Here is a 21,841-nt window from a genome sequence, read left to right on the forward strand (position 1 = left end):
TCCTCTCCGGTCCAGCTAGTGAATCTGGGAATCTTGAGGCAATGTTACAACTGCCTCATGTACACAGACAACCCTCTCCTCCTCCCAACAAATTCCAACACATCCGAGAGATGCAACCATATAGCCAAATTGGAGGCTAAGCTCTCTCAACTCAGTACTGGCATAACCAGTCAGGAGGAGAAGGAAACCACACTCACTACAATTCCAGTCTCACATAGACCTACCACGACAGCAAACCAAACACATAATCACACAAAAACATACTCGGAGGCTCTAAATAAAGATCTGCCTAAGCAGCAGAGACCTCCAAAGCAGACACCCAAGCAACCGATACCCCAAAACAAAACACGTGCAACACACATCTCACAAAGCCAGTGTGCCGAACAGTCACAGCCCTTAAGACTAAACAACACACCTGATACACTTGTAATAGGTGACTATCGTCAGGCACACTGACGTCCCACTCACCAGGCTGAACAAGGAGAGGGTCACGGTGAGCAGCCTGTCTGACGCTAGGATCCGCCACATAACACAAGCACTCAGGTCACTCCAAGGCAAGTACAAATAGGACTCAGTCATTGTCCATGCTGGTGTGAATGACCTGAGACGTACCTCCCTGGACTACATGAAAAGAGACAGAGGAGCTCTCTGAGCATGTAGCCCAGGCCGGTATGACCGTGACCTTGAGTAGCATCTTACCCTCACCAAGAATGATGCCACAATATGAAGACAAGATGATCAATTTCAACAACTGGCTTAAGTACTGGTGTCATTCAAAGGGGATCCAATGCCTGTCAGCTTGGGATGATATGCTCGACAAGCCACGATGCTTCGCTAGGGACAGCTTGCACCTGTCACCCCTGGGCTTTCGGATATTGGCAAAGACTCTTGCTACCCCCATAGTGCCTTTTTAAGGCAAGGATCAAAAGACAAACCCACCTCCATAGGTATCACAAGGGATAAGAAACTAAGAGTAATACTACTCAACGCCAGAAGTTTAAACCTCAAGATGCACGCACTCAAAACTCTCCTTAGCATAGAGAACATAGATATCTGTGCTGTAACAGAAACCTGGTTCAGGGCTCCCGAGCGCACTCCAGCACTACTAGGTTATACCTCATACCATGCTTTTCAGCCCCAAAACTTGGACCGAACCACAAAAGGAGGGGGAGTATCGATATTCATCAAAGATACCCACACCTCCAGATTGGTGGCAAAGCACGAAGCATCAGAGACTATCCATGTGCAACTAACAGTGGGTAAAACTGCCTTCCAGTTTATAGCCTGCTACAGACCACCCTCCCAAACCCAGGAACCCCACTCGGCCTTCCCGAGAACACTGGAAAATATGAAGGTCTCTCCAAACACCATTATACTGGGCGACTTCAACTACCCAAACAGACTGGGAGCATTACTCTAGCTCCAACACCCTAGCCCACAGGTTCCTAGAATTTATAAACTCAAATGCTATGAAACAACTTGTTATCACACCCACAAGAGGGGAAAACATACTGGACCTGATCCTCACCAACATGGGGACTCTATGCTCCAGACCAGAAGTGTATCCCTCACTGGTAAGATCAGACCATAAACTAATCTCACTGGATATTCACATCCGGACCCCACCCCCTGCCCAGAAAACCACTGTGAAAAACTTCTCTAAAGCAAATTTCACACTCCTCAAAACCGAGGTGGAATCCTTCAAAGCCCCCGGGCCTATGGAAAATACGGCCCAGACCGCAGAATCCTTTATAAATGCATTCTATGAACACCTTCAGGAATGCATGGATCATGCGATCCCAAATAAAACCAAGACCCAATCCTCCAAAGGCAGACGTCCTGTCTGGTGGACCCCAGCCATTAAACTATACAATAGAAGGAGGAAGCTACTAAATGATAGAGCAAAATCCCAAAAAGGGAAGGCATCACTGATCAGTATTAGCAAAAAACTACGGGCACTCATAAAATTGTCTAAGGCCAGCTTCGAGAGAAAAACTGCACAGGACACTAAGGATAATCACAAGGCTTTCTTTAGTTATGTTAGGAACCTGGGTGGGAATTCCCAGATATGCTCAGAATTAGTCCAAAATGACAAAAAATACACCAAACCCACAGACATTGCCAACAGGTTCAGCGCAAACTTCTCCCCCCCCTCCCCACCAAAAGGGCAAATATCTATCCCAGCAGAGTGCTGCCCCCCTGACATCTCAGATGCTTAGGTAAGAGCCACCCTCTCCAAAGCAAAAAACACAGCATCAATGGGACCAGACGGTGTCCCGGGCTGCGTCCTACATGAACTCCAAGAAGAGCTAAACCCAAACATAAAACTACTGTTCAATCTCAGCCTTACTACAGGATATGTGCCCAAAGTGTGGCGTACAGCAACAGTGGTCCCTCTCCATAAAGGTGGTGCCTCAACGGACCCTGGAAACTATCGCCCCATAAGCCTGACTAGCTTGGTCTGCAAAGCTATGGAAAGGATCATCATGGACCTCATAAATAAAGATATTGGGGACCTACAGACACTGGATCTTACCCAGTTTGGCTTTAAGGGCAGATCCTGCCTCTTAAACCTGGTTGATTTCTCTGAAACAGTCACCAAGGCCATTGACGAGGGGAAGGTGGTCCACAAAGCCTACCTGGACCTCGCAAAAGCCTTCAATACAATACCCCACTCGGGCATTATAGATAAGCTCACCAGCTTAAATATAAACCCCTATGTCACTAGATGGATTGCAAACTGGCTCAAGGACAGAACCCACATGGTTAGAATTGCTGGAGCCATGTCAGACTCCAAACCAGTTACAAGTGGTGTCCCACAAGGCTCAGTCCTGGGACCTCTCTTGTTCGGTATATATTTCTCGGAGGTACAGGACAACACGGAAGGACTGTGGCTGACCAAGTTCGCAGATGACTGCAAACTGGGCACCATAATCGACTCTCCAGCCGACACAAGCATCCTCCAAAAGGGCCTCATAGAAACAGACAACTGGTGCCATAGCCATGGCCTCAAGCTAAATACCAAAAAGTGTATAGTCATCCCCTTTGGCAAAAACAAAGTGCCCACAAATTACCACATAGGTGGTAATCCATTAAGTACAGAAGAAGTAATTAGGGACCCAAGTTGATAGCAATCTCTCATTTGACAACCACGTGGCCAAAGTGGTTAGAAAAACATTTTATATAGCCCACCTAATCATGAAGGGATTCACATCTAGATCAGGGGAGGTCATCGTGCCTCTTTACTCATCCCTCATCAGGCCCATAATTGAGTACAATGCCCCTTTTGGGATGCACCTTACCAGACACCTGCAGCAACTGGAAAGACCCCAAAAGTACCTCACCAAGAGGATCAAAGGGCTCAAACAGTTGCCATATGCTGCCCGGTTAAAGACACTCCAGCTCTACTCAGTGGCATACCACCTGTTCAGAGGCGATCTGTGCCTGACGTATAAAGCCATGTCCAACCCGGAATTAATGGACATGCTGCACCTCAGAAAATCCAAATCCCATCGAGCTACGCGCTCGAGAGACTTGAACCTCAGCACTGAAATAAATAGGACATGCTGGAGGGACAGATTCATAACCCAGAGGCTCCCTTCACGCTGGAATAAAATCCCAGTCCAGGTTAGGCAGAGTCCCTCATTGACTCTCTTCAAGAGGAATCTTGATGAGTGGATGGGAGATCGTAGGTTTACCCCGGGTATCACTTCTGTGTCACTGTTAGACAGAGGCACAGTATACTAACCTCGAAAAAGGGCATAGCAAAATAAATTTAAAATGGGTGGCGAAAGCCAAACACATTCTGGCTAGGCTTATAAATGCCCTAGGGCAGATAGCCTAGTATGAACCTATGTTGTAGGACTGTTACTCTTTTCTCTGGATTTGCTGTTTTCTTATCCCTAACTCTTCTAACCTTATATTCCATCCTTGCACCTATTTTTTTACTCCTCATAACAGTAACCATCTATTTCTCTAATTCATAGACTTTCATTGGTCTCCAGTCCCCATAACAACTGTTTTCTGCTTTTCACTGGCGCACACCTATTACTTCTCAATATTGTTAGCCAACTTCTAGAATTACTTCATTCTGTAATAAACATTCTTCCCGTCTCTGCTTTGCTCTTCCCATGTTAAGACATACACAAGACTGCTTCCTGTGTAAAAGTAACAACATTTCATGGACCACAGGCAAGGAAATGATATGGATCAGTTACAGCTAAGCCTGGATTCGCTCATTTGTTGAGGAAGCTCCTGGAGAAACTGCCTTCTCGGTTGCAAAAGGCATGCCTCAGAGTGGTTTCCTGCCTGAAGATCACCATTCATCTTTAGTGCACAACTACTTGCACTACCATTTGCAAAACCAAGCAAGGCATATGACATCTATTAAAAAGTAAGAAAAGCTGTGCTGTTCTGCAAAGTTTTAAAACACAGTTTTTATAATAAGATTTTGCTTATTAACTGTGAATGCTGGATTGTGTTACTGCAAACTCTCAATTCGTATCCCATTTCAGTTGCCCAGTTCCATTTAAACTGGCCAAGATCGCAATTCCTGGCTGTGCAGCTTCCAGTGATTATTGTACATGCTCAGAGTAATTGACTGCAGTGTGTAGTTAGTACTGCACACTTTGCTCCCCTCTCACCCCACACCCCCAATTCCCCAGACACCCTCAGGATTTCTGCTTTATACATACTGTTCTCCACCCACTCTCTAGACCCTCCCATTTAAGACATATGAACTTAATACCATAACACCACAGAATACTATCTTCTTTTCCATCCTACAAAAGTACTAGTTTGCATGACCCTTCTACCTCTGCTCCCTCTCATATCTGCATTCTACTACATATAACTAGGATGCTCCAGGCTTTCTCACTGCATTCTTCCCAATGTCATACCTCTCTCTCCAGGTCTGTCTCATCCATCACACATAATCCACACCTCTTTCATCATTATCCTTGACAATCCATCATTCTACCCCACACTGTGCTATGACCATTCAGTAACAAAATCACACTCACTTGCCATTCCAGTCTCCAATAACCTCTACTACATGCACACATTCCACTGGGCACAATTGTTCTCCCACCTTAAAACATAGTCATAACACTTGCTTAAACGTTTCTAAGCATCTGTACAAATTTATCCCATCCATTCTAATACTTCTTATCAGAGCCAGCACTGAAACTAACCCCAGACCTTACCACCACTCCTCTCCATCCACACACTCCACAGACTCCTATAAATCTATTGTACCCTCATCAATGTATAAAGCATTGTCACCAAATAAGTGCCTTCCTGTTCTCGCGCCACCTAGATATTATTAGTTACTGAATCTTGGATCAAGCCAAGCAGTCTCAGCTTTCAGAACCTCTACCATCATACAGTTACAAGTATGATGCAAGACCTGGTAATAGGAAAGGAGGAGGCTATTACTATACCAAACCCTAAGGCCCACCGTCCTAGCCAAAGCCAACACTACAAAAGAGACAGAACCCAACTGGGTCCTCCTACAATTCAACACAAAATATGCCCTTACTTACTGTAGCAATATATCTACCTCCTCCATCTCTTTCTAAATATAAATCCATAATCTCAGAAATAGTCTCGGATAGCAACTTCAATAAGAAAGGAATCTGCAGCAAAAACAAGCATCTGATTATCCTTGCAAAACTATTAAATTCTTAGGTCCCCTCTCAAATGACATTTCTGAATTTCTAGCCAGCAAAGACCTCTTAAATCTAATCACAGAACCCATCCTCCCAAATCTACATCAACAACTACTCAACCTACTAATCACCAATGAACCATCAACAGCCCCAAACATTTCCATTCTCCCCCTACCTTCAGTGATTACTCAGTCACTTTTCAGATCAATGATCAGTCTCTAAAATCTCTACCCAAACTGAGATTCTTCAGACGCCAGTTCACACAAAATATTACCAAGTTGAAAAGCCACCTGACAACCTTTACCTGGCCTATCATACTAAACATCCGAGACCCCAACATGGCAGCTACTGCCCTAAACCAAATACTTCCCCACTACAGGATAAGCTCCTCTCTATGGTAAAATGTCTTTTTAAACAACATGGCTCACTTAAGAGCTTAAATCTCTTTTCAAGCTAAGGAGTAAAACCTGGCAGCCACAGATATACAATCCAATCCCTGCCAACCATGCTCCTTTACACAAACTCTGGAACTTGGCTAGGCAATTCATTCAGAGGCACAGAGTAAACTATCTCAAAACCAAGCAACTTTCTCTCTGGAATAAAGCCAAACACTTCTGGTATGAGGTAATTTGGTTCACTAGATACATACACATCCTCTGATAAATCCTTTCTAAACTTAATCCAGACTAATCAAGGACCACTTACCTGCTCTGACTGTCACACAGTTTAGCCACCCCACCCAATCAGCAGAGTCTCCACTCCCCCTCTCCTCTCTCCCTGAGCCCCCTTCCCTTCATCCCCCATTTCTACTTAAAGAAAGTCTCATGTAGACAAATCCATAACTTACCTGAGGACATGCCCAAAGACTCTGTCCCCCAGGGTCAAACCATGTCTTTCCCTGGTTTAATCTACTAATGCAGAGAATTTCTAAACCAGCCTCTTCATTACATCTTTAATTTGCCTGACACGAAAAGATTATGTCAAACATCTAGAAGACAGCACTCATTACCCCCTTGCCCAAACACCTCACACTTACCTTATTTCCAGCCTATTCACTCTTGCCAAGATGCTAGAAAGACATAAAACTCTCAAGCTACATTCAACAATACAATTCCTTATGCAAAAACAGCATGTATTCTGGACAGGCAGTAAGTAGTACAACGAAACGGACAACATTCTCCTCAACACAGACAAAGCTAACTTGACAGGAGCAATATTAACTGACCTCACAAAAGCCTGTGACCTTAACCACCAAATCATCTTTCTCTCTCTTCAGAACATTGACATTAGTAATACAACTATCATCTGGTCCAAGACTTCTTGACAAAAAGATTCTTCACCTTTAAAATAAGCTTTTCATTCTCTCAGTACTCACCTCTTTCAATGGCAGTTTCCAGAGGTTCTATCCTAATTCCTCTTCTCTATTTTCATTAACAAACTACCTCATGACCTTCCTACTCTACAACTCATACTCTATTGCTGATTCCTGGCTCATTAGCTACAAACTAACACTTAATCTTACAAAAACAAAAATCAAGCTAGTTGGTATCACCCAAAAATTAAAAAAAAAATTACCAGAGACATGAATATCTCTACCCTTTCTGACACAATAGAAACAACCAACTCTTTTAAATATCTGTTATAGCAAAACCAATTACTAACATTCAATACCCATACAGAAAATGAGAACAAAAGTTCACTCACTTCTCTTCTAGGCCAGACAATCTCGCCCTACCTATCCAAACCAGCCAGGGTAGCAGTAAGTTCTTTCAGCCCAACTTGAATATGTACTACCCATAACAGCCACGGCCTCTATGAACTACTCCTCTTCAGTGCAGACTATTAAAAACAAAATCTGTCGCTTCATCATTAACTCACCCTGTAATGAGCACCACTGCCTCCTCCTCAAAAAAGCCAAATGGCTCTCAGTACAGCACAGAGCAGACCTACTACTAGGCTCTCTCATCTTCAAACTTCAGCCTAACTCATTCCCACCACAACTCGCCATAATTTATACTAAACACAGAAACTACAACCTGACTCTTCTTCCACCACCATAACAGGGCAGGCCACATCAGATAAGAGCTTCTCAACCTCTAACATTACTCTCTTCAACTACTCAAACTTCCCAACTCCCCCACCATCCCCTGCCCAGAATATTGTTACCCACGTTTCCACCATAATGTAAACCTGAAATACAATCTTGTGAATTGTAAACTTTCCATTCTTCTCAAAACTGTTGCATGTATTAATTGCTACTGTACAGTTTTTGTCATATATTGTTACTTCCTGTTCTCTACAGCTTACTGCCATTCTGTTCTCTTTTTTTTTCTTCTTTGTGAATTATTCCACACAGACAGCACCTGCAAATGGTCATTTGCTGATTGGTGTACCACCCTGGTAAACAAAATGTAAAATAAAATAGTATAAATAAAAATCAAAACAATAAAATTAGAACAGATGCTGGAGGCAAGTGAAAAAGGTGAAAGACAAAGTCATATCAGTACAGATTTCTGGCAGTAACATGCATGCCAGAAATAAAATCATGGGAGCATGAAAGAAATGATTGCATATTTAACAGGCATAAAAGGGTACAGAAAATAGAATGCCAGTTAAAGAACTTAAGGAACATGCCAACATGCATGAAATTGGCAGAAGGTACAATAAAAAGCAGGGGGTAAGCATCTAGTACAGAAAGTGTAGAAAACACTACTATGGAGTGTAAAAGTAGATTAAAAAACATCAGGGAATCATAGCACAAACTGATGACATATGCCAAAGTGGTATATATGCAAGACATCAGTATAGAAATGGGTAGGATTTAAAGACTTATTGATCAACATCTACCATCCATGTTTGTGCTTTCACATTTTTTTAGGAAAGGAATTATATGGCATGTTATTTTTTATCACTTCATTTTGTTGTTATAATAATGCACCTATTTTTAAACAAGAAACGTCTTTATTAAATATGATACAGGCAATCATACATTTATATAAATGAAAGCAAACCATATTGAAATATTTTCATTTGCAAATATTATACATCACTTACAATCTATTGTGTCATTATCAAACATTACAAAGCTCGTTCAACTCCTGGCTTCTCTTCCTCATTCCTCCTCCAAAACATTATTCTGCATGTATTGTTCCCACAATTCCAATTTTTTCCTATGTAATGTGTTCATACCCTTTTCTAAAAATTCCAATTCCAGTTGTTTTACCACTGTTACTATATTCACTACTTCTAGTACAGCTGGTTTTGTACTTAGATTTCCATTTTCTAGCAGCCACCAGAAATAAACTCAGCAAGGGCTTACTATGTCTAAGCAATGCAGATTCTGTACCACAGTTCAAAAAATCATTTCCTTAGTTACACAAATATGCTCACACAATGTTTCTAATAGAGTAGTTTGCATTTAATTTTCAAAAGTCTGCCAACTCATTATACTCCCAAAAATATGCACTTTCTTCCCCATCACACCTCCAATATTTGCAATCTACCTCAGGAAAATTCTTTGGAGTCTTCTTAGGGTATAGAAATATGTATGCAAACACTTCCAAGCAAAAATCATAAATCTTCTGGACTTTGTTGCATATTTAGAAGCCATACATGTATCTGCCCATTGTTTCTTTGTGAATTGCTTATCCAGTCTCTCTTCCCAATCCTTTCTAACCTCTTTTGATTTATTCCTGTAGTCATTATACAGTATTTGATATACCCTAAAAATATCCCTTTCTTAACGATGACAAACTCTGTTCTAGATTCTACTAAAAACCCTACCAGTCCTGGTCTTTCACTTAGAATCCCCCTATTTCTTCCTCTTTGCTTATACTCTAGCAGTACTTTCTTCCTCTTTGCTTATACTCCGATATCAGTACTTGATAGGGAAGGCAATCTCTAGCCTGCAGTCCAACTAAATTATTGGCTTCCTCTCATGCTATTACCTTTCCCTCTCTATCTGCTCTCAATACCTTGGTTCCCTTGCCAGTTTTCTCCAGTAAACTGCTGAGCCCTCTTGCCTATTCTCTGTACTCCTAATTGCAGTCATACCTATTAGCAGAATCTCCTTTCCCAATCCCTGTGCTGTCTTAGTTCTTAGAATATTTCTGCTATTTTATGAATACAATAGCCTGTATGGTTACTGTCATTCTCCTTAAGGATCTGCATCCAAAATCCTAGTCTCTCCTTGTTTCTTCAGCCCTCCCCCTCCATCATTATCCCTTTCCATTTTGAATTATAGCTTTCTGCTTGTGCCATGTACAGCAGCCTTAAGTGTGTAGCTCTGAAATACCCCTTCAAATCAGGTAATCCTAAATCACCTTGTACTCCTGGAAACCTGGAAAGATCAGCTTATCCCAATTGACACTTGCCCCCCCCCCCCAAAAGATAAAATCCTTAAACTTTTTAATAATTGCTATCCACAACTTTTGCTCTGGTTGATAAAAATATGCCTGACCTGTGTATGAAACTAAAGGGACTAGTAATGTACCTTATGCAGTCTTAAGGCTGTCACCTCTGGAAATGAAGAAGGAAACCTCTTGGAACCATTCAAGGAATTAATTCTAACGAAAGCTTCTAAACTATTAAAACAAAAACAAACTATTTACTGCACAGGTATAGCATTTTAAAATCAAGAAACACTTCACTGACCAATGTTGAAAATATCTCACATGCCTAGATGTGTGTGAACTTTCCTGGTAAACTGCTCATTCCGGAACATTTTATTAATGCTCTAATCTTAAGCCTACAGTTAGTTCTTCCATAAATCTTGATAAGCCAAGATTTAAAAAAATATATACAACTACATGTTATCACCCCCCCCCCTATTTTGTATGCATTCTAAACTTTTATTCTAGTGCCATATCATGGTTAAAATAAAGTTTTAATAAAGAAAAGCATCCCCTGAGACAGTGCAAATTAGTGTTCCGATTAAGAAATTATCATTCATGCAACAGCAGCAAAATGGTGCATTAATAGTGTGGAATTTCATATCTATACATCAGCATATAAGCAGGTATGTGAAAAAAGACAGTTTATAGATTGTTACTAGGCTAATGACCCGGGGGTGGCCTTTCTAAGCCTAGCCAAGTTTTCCCAAAAGAATAATGATATCCTGCATCTAAATAAGACAATGAGGGCAAGGCATATATATAAGCTACCTCTCTCCATAATGGACATGGGTGCCAGGCCTGGTGTAAATTTCCTATTAACCAACCACTGGTCTAGGTTGCACTTAAACTGGGTAACAGACAAACTCAGCTTACATGGATGGGAAGCCTATTCCAAAGTAGGGGCAGTCTCTGGGACACACTTCTGTCTCTCCAGCATGTTCTATTTAAGTCACAGACAAAATTCAGGTGTTTAGACCTTGTATTTCTTGTACTGTTAGACTTAATATGCAGGAGATTCATAAGTGTGGGGTTTGCGGATGCCTTGTAAGCCAGGCATAGATCACCCCTCAGCAATCTATAGGAGACTGAGTAGATGTAAAGGGCTTTAAGGTACTCTGCACAAGACAGGTTTGTTGCACCTTTTATTCTTTAAGGAACTTAAGGTCGCTCTAATTGCTGCATATACCTGGTCAAGTACATAACCAAATGAAGCACTGCATTCTATGACGGGTCTGATAAGGGCTGAGTACAGTAGGATAATGACCTCTTTGGACCTAGATGACATGCCCTTACTTATAAGTTGTGCAACATAAAAGGATTTCTTCACCACTGTGGTCTTGTGGTGGTCAAAGGTAAGTCTATTGTGGTCTTGTGGTGGTCAAAGGTAAGTCTATCGTCTACATGCATACCCAAATGCCTGACCACATGGGTCAACTTTTAGGAGCATATTATCAACATGGTAATTAGCCAGGATAGTTGACTTCCCAAACAGTACAATTATGCATTTCTTAGCACTGAATTTAAGATCATGCCTTTGGTACCATTTGTTAGTAAAAGATAGGCCTTCTTGAAGAATGCTAATGTCTTCAGGTGAGTCAATGATAACCTAACAGCTTGCAATCATCTGCAAATTTAGTCAGCCATAAACCTTCAGCATTTACTTCCACTTCAGAGAAATAGATGCGAAAAAAGGCTGCACAATCTGCACATCATCAAATCCTTACACATCTGCCTTCTCCTAACTTCATGCAGTCCAGTGCAAATAATGAACATGTTAAGACAGGTAATGTCCACTTACCAATAACATTCTGAAGATTGTGCACGTAGATTACAGCATTGACTGAACCAGATGCTATGAGGTAGCCCAGCTCAGGCTGATTACCATGGTCATGGTGCCACCGAATTGCATTAACCAACTTGTGATGCTGTTGGATTGTACAAAGTAACTTCAGTTCTGGGGCATTAAATATTTCAATTGATCTACCAATGAAACAAAAAAAAATAAAATCAAACATATGATATTTCAATTGATCTACCAATGAAACAAAAAAAAATAAAATCAAACATATGAGGGGGGGAGGGGGGACATATTTTGTGAATTAACATACTCTGTTACACAAGACACACAACCGCAAGAAAAATGAAAGTTACATACTTACTGTACTGACAACACTTGAATTGGCAGCTCCGACTTCTTAATATCAACCAAGACCAGCAGAAATTGATCAGCCCAGCACCTACAACTTTCTTAGGCTACCAAAGCTTCCCTCTTTACTCAGGATGCTGTGCCTGTTGGAACTTTTTTCCAGATTTCTTGAAGTCTCCACAATGTGGTGCAACAATTCATCACAATCAACAATAACATATGTAAAGATAACCAAACAACACCAACTAAAGTTTTTCCCAGCCTGACAAGATTTAGGCATAGGGAAGGAGTGAGGATATCATGATGAAGATATAATTGCCTATTACGACCATCTGTTACAGTAATCAAGTAACTTTTGTATCTGAAACTGGAATTCCCATCTTTACCACCTTCACCACAGAATCCTAAGCTGCTTTGGTGTCCTCTCGGAAAAACACCTCTAATGATGACGGCATCAGAGATTGAACAGGCCCTAGAGATAACTTCCAATTTATAGTATTTTGCAAAGTTACTTACTAATGTTCATTCTGCAACCACACATCATTGAAGTAAAGTTGAAAGCATTCTTGAAAGCCGAAGAGTTAGCAACAATTCAGGCAGAATAAGCCCTTAGCTTCATACCTCTCAACATGGAAACATCAAAACTCTGGACAAGGTCCATGAAAAATAGGTACAAATCTGTATGCTGATTAACGTAAAATTTGCATACATAATTCCGTAGCCCTACCCACTCCAACGGAATTATGCACCACCAAATTTCAAACAAACTGAAGAACAGACAACCAAAATATGGCACCAGAGTCCCCTTGCAGCCATTTCAATGTCCCATTACCTGGCTATTTCACCCCATTTACCATAAACACTAATGTGTGCATGTATACTTCTTTACTTCTACAATTATTTGGATTTTATTTTTTACATTTTATAGCACAGTGCACAAACACTAACAGATATCTGCTAAACAAAGCAATACTGTCTCACAATGAAAACAGACTTAACATTAAAACTTCTCTGCCCTTGAAACTCACATTCATTGAAACAGCACTGAAACCCATACCACATCCAAAGAAAATGCATCTGGCCAGTGGTGGATAAATATTACCTTTGCATTGTTTTCAAATCATAGGCCCCTTGCACATAAAACAAAAAACATACATGCGTTCTTTGATACACCTTCCTGACTTTATTAAATTATATTCATTGCATAATACAACACACTTGTTAGACTTAAGTTAAAGCACATTTTAAACACTTTTCCAGTAGGCAATGAAACAAAAGGCATGAACCAATAATGACAAAAACTCAGAACATTTCCATCATAAAAGTCTACTTACACACACACACACACAATATATTATATATTATATATATATATATATATATATATATATATATATATATATACATATATACATATACATATACACAGAGAGAGAGAGAGAAATGACAGTAGTGAACGTCATAGGCATTTTGCACAGCTTCTCGCACTTGTTTTCAATATCTTTTTTTTTTTTTTTGGGGGGGGGACAACAGGCCAAAAACCAGGGACACATTTTAAACATTGCTTGTATAATTTTGGAAAGTTGCTAGAATAAAATGCGTTACCACCATGCATTTCACTGCCAAGTCTGAACCCAGGACCCTGTGCACTACAGTCAGAGCAACATACCACTATGCCAAATCAGCAGTTTCCTGAAAGACAGGAAGACTGAAACTTAAATGGCTATCATTTAGTGAAATTCAGCTCTCACTTCTCACCATAGCTCTCAAAGTCTTAGCACAAAAAAAACCTGGACAAACCAATAATGGGATAATACAGCCCCAAAATATGGTCAACTTTCAAATACTGATCTTATAAACTTAAAAATGTGCTAGAATAAAAGGTTTTGTGTTACCATTTATTTTCTGAAGAATATGAAGTCTGAAATGCAAATGCCTGTCATTATTTAGTTAATTCAATCCTTCAGTGATTTGCCACAAAAATCCTGAAAACCACAGATTTAATGAGAAATAGAACAAAAATATGAGGTATAAATTCACAAGTGGGGGTGGCTAGGAACTTTATATGTTCATAGGTGTGTGTACTAGGTTAAATGGCACAGAGCCTTTACAAGCCTAGCCCATAGGGTTACCCTGGCATCATGCCACCCGACCTTTCATACCAAGACAAAAATAACTGTGACTCAGAGCTCAACCTTCCCCCAACTTGCCAAAACTATTTTAATGTTCTGCTCCCTCTCAAACAAAATGCTTCATTTCCATCGGACGTCAGTCAATAACTCTAGAAATTAGAAGCTTGCACCATTGTTCAGAAACCACACTGATGCAATTGCTGAGCATTAAGTGAACTACAGTAATTAAATCTTGTCCTTAATGTTGGGCTATTTTACACAATTCATGTGGAAAGAGAATTTAGAAGGGGGTATCAGGGGCTGCGAAAGCACCTCCCTGAGTACCGGCAGACTGGCGACTAGCTTAACGGAAGCTTCTGCAGTTTTGGACATATGCGGTCTGTCTGTCTTTAGCCTTACTTTTTTTGGAAGATAGTAATTCAGATGGCTTATCGAAGCCATTTCGGAATATGGAGAACAAGAGCAAAAGAATTTAGTGACAAAAATATCCAGACAACGAATAGTCCAGGCATTAAACAGGGCACAAAACAGACAGCAAGGAACGTCGTGGTCTGGGTCTAAACAGGTGACGCAGCAAGAATGAAATCTCTGATTTGCTTTCCACAAGCAAGACAACTGTTAACTTTTTCTGACATCAGTTAGAGCAAGAAAAAAGAATCCTCAACGGAGTACTTGGCTTTAGAAGACTTCAGGTTTTAAACGAATAACGAAAATTTCAGGTAGCGGCCGACCGACACTTGTGAACTGCTTCTGCTTAGGGCTCCGCTCGGCAAGAAAAGAGGATGCAAAGGTGTCGGCTGCATGTTTTATACCCCTGACGTCATGGAAGAGTCGACAGCATCCAATGCAGAAATCCCAAGACTCTGGTATTCGGTCCGACTGAGGGCTACCTGCAGGCAGATAACCCAAGTGTGATGACTGCAACAGTGAAACACTAAGAACATTTGGTGCTATGCTGGAATTATCAGTTTAACATGCAGGGGGCTATGGACGTTTCCCGTGCACAAGTGATCACATTACTCTACTGCTATGCTGTATGATAACACTTTACGTACTCAAGTTATATATACATCTTGAATCTCTATTTCATGCCATGTCTGCAGTGATACTACTAGGAGGACACGGATATTCTTTCAGTCAATACTGATGTGCCCCTTCATGGATATTCTTTCCAGCAATGCTGACGTACCTCTTCATGACTGTTAACCGAACCACCCAAAGATGCGCAAACTTTAAGTGTTAAGACACTAACAAAACCATTAACTACTCCTTGTAAAGTACAAAGGGGCTAATGCTAAGGATAATGATAGGAACTACAGTCATGCATTTATACCTAGCACAATACATTTACTTTATTGCAGGCACTTTATATAAATGTTAAAAATTTAATTTTACTTGGTATCACACTATATTCTGAACTAAAGTCATTCAAGAGTACCACTGCATGCAGCTGGGGACCGTCAATCAAGCTAGTCAGCCACCGAATTCTTCAAGACTAAGGTGTGGTGTTTTTCCTAAACGTTCGTTCACTCCACAAAAAAATCATTCAGCGAATGAAAAGTGCTACGTACACCTTCACTGCTCTTCTTAGTGTGGACGTAGCATTTTACTACACATGTCCAAGAACACTAGTCGTACATTACTCTGAGCATTATATGAACAGCCACAAGTCATCAAGTCTCTCTACTCCAACAGAATGACTGCAAAGTCTACCATTTAACATACTTTTCCTGCAAAGTGCGCCATTTAGCACAGCATACCTGCACCAACAGAATGCATTTGACTGCAACCCAGTAAAAGCTCAAGTTAAACTATATATACTCGAAGAGCCACAAAAATCAATCCTCTCCACAACATCGTATTCCAGATATAATCCAGGTACTGTACGACTAGAACAGCATGTCTTAGTTGTTCAAACATAACCTTTTTTAAATTGACCCTTTAACAGCACCGCAAACTCATGCACTAACCCAAACGTCCTACATGTTAATTACCTTTATTTTAGTAGGCACAGGCAAATAACCTTTTCATTGAACACTACCACTTACTAAAAATAAATAAAACGATTACAAAGTTTTAACTAAGAAACATGAGACAAAACTGACACATTAGGTTACACAGACAGAGAGACACAGACAGGGAGACACAGACAGGGAGACACAGACAGGGAGACACAGACAGGGAGACACAGACAGGGAGAGACAGACAGAGACAGACAGAGACACAGACAGAGACACAGACAGAGACACAGACAGAGACACAGACAGAGACAGACACAGACAGACAGACAGAGACAGACAGAGACACAGACAGACACAGACAGACAGACAGACAGAGACAGACAGACAGAGACAGACAGACACAGACAGAGACACAGACAGAGACACAGACAGAGACACAGACAGACAGAGACACAGACAGAGACACAGACAGACAGAGACACAGACAGAGACACAGACAGAGACACAGACAGAGACAGACAGAGACAGACAGAGACAGACAGAGACAGACAGAGACAGACAGAGACAGACAGAGACAGACAGACAGAGACAGACAGACAGAGACAGACAGACAGAGACAGAGACAGACAGAGACAGACAGAGACAGACAGAGACAGACAGAGACAGACAGAGACAGACAGAGACAGACAGAGACAGACAGAGACAGACAGAGACAGACAGACACACACAGACACACAGAGACACACAGACACACACAGACACACACAGACACACACAGACACACACAGACACACACAGACACACACAGACACACACAGACACACACCAAGCAGAACTAGATAGTGAAAATAATGCAAGCAGAAATAATTTTCAGTTCACGACAGGAAGAAAATACCAAGCAACTCTGTGCAGCACTATTAAGTAGAAAACTCCACCATCTGAAAATAACGCAGAAAGTAAATACCAAGCAACTCCATGCAGCAGAAGAACTCCACCATCTGAAAATAATGCAAGCAGAAATAAACGGGAAGAAAATACCAAGCAACTCCATGTAGCACTATTAAGCAGATAACTACTCCACCATCGTTTCCTTCCCAAACATACAGTCCATGCAATAACTCCACCATCAAAATACTTCCTTCCCAAAATAAGCAGAAAACAGCCAAAGCTCTGTAGCAGTCGTTTCTGCACTCACAGATCCATTCAAACAGCCAGCTGGAAATGCATGCCCTTGAGCTCAATTCTGACAAGCTGACGGAGCTGAATTAATTGCGCATGTGATGACGTCAGCTCAAAAAGCACGAAGGAAAAAACTTTTAAAAATTGGAAATGAAGGGGTGCCACTCTGGAATCGTGGCACCCCATTATTTGGACCACAAAACTCGGTAAAAACTGAGTAATTCGGTGCGGTTGGGAGGTATGCTTAGCTTAGATAACTGCCATATTTTTCTTAACATGGGATATAACAAGAAACTCATTTTCACAAGGTCACTCTAGAAACTTTGACAATGAACTTCTTTTTAGAGGAAAATACAAAACATTTGTAATCTTTACTAATAGACTTTAGGGTAAAGTCTAAGTTGCCTAAGTTGTTCATGCATTGCACTAAAATGTTCATCCTTGTTTAAGTAATCAAAAAAAAATAAAAATAGGCAGGTTAACTGCCTGAGTAGGTCACTTTCCGCTGGTTCAAAGGATGGCACAGTCACTTTTCCAATACAAACTAAAGATCTCAAGGAGGAAATGCATTCTTTGCAGAACATAAAAAAGATGCCCTTCAAAAAGGTTTTACAAATTTTAAATGAAACCAAAGACAAATAATTAGCAACACAGATAGGAAATGGACACAGCAGCTAGAAGAACCTTAGAGTATTCTCGCAAGTCTCTGTTAACCTTCTCTTGAGATAGGCAAGGAAGAATCTAGGCATTGAAGCGTTAAATGGAATCAAGACCAGATTGTGGCCAGCAAAGAAGATGCGAATACTTAGATCATTCTTTTTGAATAAGATGGATCCTAGACTATTACATGAACTAGATGAAAACACACGTTCAAGTCCATGTTTGCTAACACTATGATGTAATTTCAACATGTATTGCCATTTACTAGGGCAATGCTAACTCTGAACTATTCAGCATTTCCCACTGTGGCTACTGGTATTTAGCGAATAGACTGCCTGAATCTTTGTTGTTATCCTGTAGGATGTGCCTGGTCGCAAGTGTGAATTAATGTTGTGTTCACTTACCTGGCATGTACCTTACCTCATAATACTATAGTATATCCTTACCTTCCACATTCTCCACTCACATGCACCCACAGCTTTCCTCAGGCCAATACTTTGCTCATATTCATTTTTTACTGTCTACCCGCAACAAGCTTTTGCTACATCTCTTTTTGTCTCCTTTTTTATACAGTTACAGCTCTAGCTCTACTTCACCTGTGGCTGCCCCCCCCCCCCCACAAATGAATAATTTCTGAAAATTATCCTGCAAACAACTGAGGGCAAAAGGAGTCACTACTGGGACTTTTAATCTCTGAAATAGTCTTATCTTTAGGTCTACTTCACATTTAATAATGCAGATATCCTACCTGCTAAGGTAAGACTAAATACACAAAAACAGCTAAATATCTTAGGATCATATACCCCTCCAGGAGATATCAAAACCTTAGAATCTCTTTTCCAATGGACATAAGAAACCCTCCCCCATGAAACCATTATACTAGGCGACTTCAATATTGATTGGACCTCATTTAAATCACCCCACCTTTCAAATCATATTAACCTTTATGGATTCTCACAGCTTATACAAACCCCTACTAGGGTAGACAAAACCTCAAAAAAAAGAATCAATACTAGACTGGATTCTCTCCAATCGCCCATCTTCCACCCATAATTTTGGTACACTACCCGACATTCTAAGCGACCACCTCCCAACCTTCTTCATCAGAGACCAAACTAAACTCACTAGAACTAGCTCTCTTAAACGCATCAGATACACTACAAACTTCAGGGCTGACAACCTTAATACAGCCCTTAAACACTAACTGGTCCCATCTTTTAACACTTCCTTTAAATGAAGCAGTTGAGTATTTCAACACTATCTTCTTAGGCCTTCTCAACCAACTTGCTCCACTAAGACAGATCCACACTAAAACCATCTATGCCCCATGGCTTACCAAGAGCACTAGGAAACTTATGAAACAAAGGGACAAAGCATGGGACACTTGAAGCAAAAACAAAACTACTCCTAATAGGAAAACATTCTTATAACTGAGAAACACTAAAAAAAGGCAAATCGGACTAAATAAACAAAAATACTATAGTAAAATTCAAACTAAGCATAATACCAACCCACAAAAGTTCTGAGCCGCTATAAACAGTATTCTCCAACCAGGTAAATCAACTCCTCATCCAAACTGACACCACCTCTATAAACACAGCCACCCAATTCAATGAGTTCTTTACCAACTCTATATTAAAGCTGTCAACAGACCCACATTCCTCAACCCCCACTATACTATATAATCCATCAAATAACGCTAACTCCTTCATCCTTCAACCCGTACCAACTTACACAATCTACAGACACCTAACCAAACTTAAATCCAAACTACCTGCCAAATTCCTACAAATAGCCACCAAAGCCATTTCCTAACCAGTCTCTATAATCATTAACAGATCAATCTCCGAACAAAAGGTGCCAGTTCTCTGGAAAATCTCCTACATTATACCAATTCACAAAGGGGGCAACTCCATTGAACTAACAAACTACTGCTCTATAGCTATACTTTCCCCACCGGCTAAAATAATGGAAAAATGTATCCACACCCAGGTCCTAACACCTCTTCTCCCACAATCTTCTTGCCGAAACTCAACATGGATTCTGCCCCAACCATAGCACTACCACTGCATTCATCCATTTTAGTAACCTAGTAAATATGCAACACAACAACGGCCAACTAGTGTCTGCAGTTTTCTTTGACTTATCAAAGGCGTTTTATACAATCTCCCATACAAAACTAATATCACTCTCAGAATTAAAACTAACTACCCCCACTCTATTATGGTTTCAGGATTATCTCTCCCAACGCCAACAAGCTGTTCAGTGGAAAAACTCCCTTTCCACCCTACTTTCTGTAAAACTAGGAGTACCCCAAGGATCAATCCTAGGACCCCTACTTTTCACTATATTTACAAATAATCTTCATAAAGCCACCTCTCTAACAAACCTGGTTTCAATATGCTGACTTCACCTTAATCTGCTCTGCCCTCACCCTCCAACAACTTCAAATCAAGACCCAAGAAGCCTTTACATCCATCGAAACCTGGCTAACAAACTCCCAAGTTAATACTAAATCTTAAAAAGACCCAACTTATGCTCCTTCATCCTTCCAAAGCAGCAGCACCTACTCCCCCGTTCTCTACTTCTGTATTAGATAATAACCCTATCTTCCCAGTCACACATACCAAATTACTAGGGTTCATTATTGACAATAATGTGAAATTTAAAACACATAGCTCATACAATAAACAATCAACAGAAAACTAGGTATTCTTTACAGATGTAAAAACTTTCTAACCAGCAACAGTAAAGTTACCCTAACTCGTTTCCATCTTCTCTCTACCTTACTGTATATGCTTCTCCTGTCCTAATATAAACAAGAGCAATTTAAACAAGCTACCCATATGCTACAACAAAATAGCAAAATTTGCCACAAAACTCCTACTGCACCCACCAGTGTCAGGCCCTTAAACAGCTTTCCTGGCTTGAACTCCCTAACACCTTAGCTCTAAATCAACTTCTTCTAACTCACCAAATACTTTACCAACCTGACAAAACTCCAGCCTTACAAGACCTGATCATCCTCTACTCCAACAACAGAGAACTTAAATCCACTAAGGCGGCACTAATCGCAATCTCCAAAAGCCATTACAGCTCTGGTGACTCCCTGTATTCCAGCAACATTGCCAAGAATTGGAACTCCCTACCACTTAACATCAGGGTGCAAGCTAATAAAACCACCTTCAAAAAACAGCTCATTTCCCAGCTACACAACTCCTGGACATGCAACTGCCTAGCACCTGGCTGACATATTCTAACTCCTTTCCCCTACCCACTATCCAACCTCTTTAAAACTCCCACAGATGCACTATACATTATCACACATTGCTTACCAACTCAGTGTCATCTATTCCCCACTATCCCATCTATACCTACTAACTCTCTCCTAGACTAAGTTGAAAAGCTTTCCCTTAAAATGTCAATGCACCTCATATGAACTTGTCTATATTCTCCTCCTTTTTTAGTTTTTCCTTTCTTATCTTCAGTACATCTTCAAAATGATCTCTACTAAACATACTGTATGATCAAATTTTACTACCTTCTATACTTTTAATTGCATGTCTAGACCACTATGCTTATGTAAATATCTTATGCAATCATATGTTGTCTGCTATATTTTTATAACTGAATGTGTAAAATCTTATGTATAGTATGTTAGCAATTGTTCTGGAGCTTTTCTCCCCAGGCCTCGGCTGAA

General features: G+C 40.6%; 1 protein-coding gene across 3 annotated transcripts in view; it reads right to left on the minus strand.

The window, feature by feature from the left end:
- The window catches only part of GEMIN5 (gem nuclear organelle associated protein 5), a 1,677,795-nt gene that overhangs the window by 1,288,179 nt on the left and 367,775 nt on the right, over window positions 1-21,841 (minus strand). For all 3 annotated transcript variants that reach the window (XM_044069545.1, XM_044069544.1, XM_044069546.1), the window contains one exon: window positions 11,862-12,043. In XM_044069545.1, coding sequence (XP_043925480.1) covers window positions 11,862-12,043 — 182 coding nt within the window. The remainder of the gene's footprint in view (window positions 1-11,861; window positions 12,044-21,841) is intronic.

The sequence above is a fragment of the Protopterus annectens genome, chromosome 4.part0 (genome assembly GCF_019279795.1).
Source record: "Protopterus annectens isolate FY-2018-M chromosome 4.part0, PAN1.0, whole genome shotgun sequence".
NCBI classification, from domain to species: Eukaryota; Metazoa; Chordata; order Ceratodontiformes; family Protopteridae; genus Protopterus; species Protopterus annectens.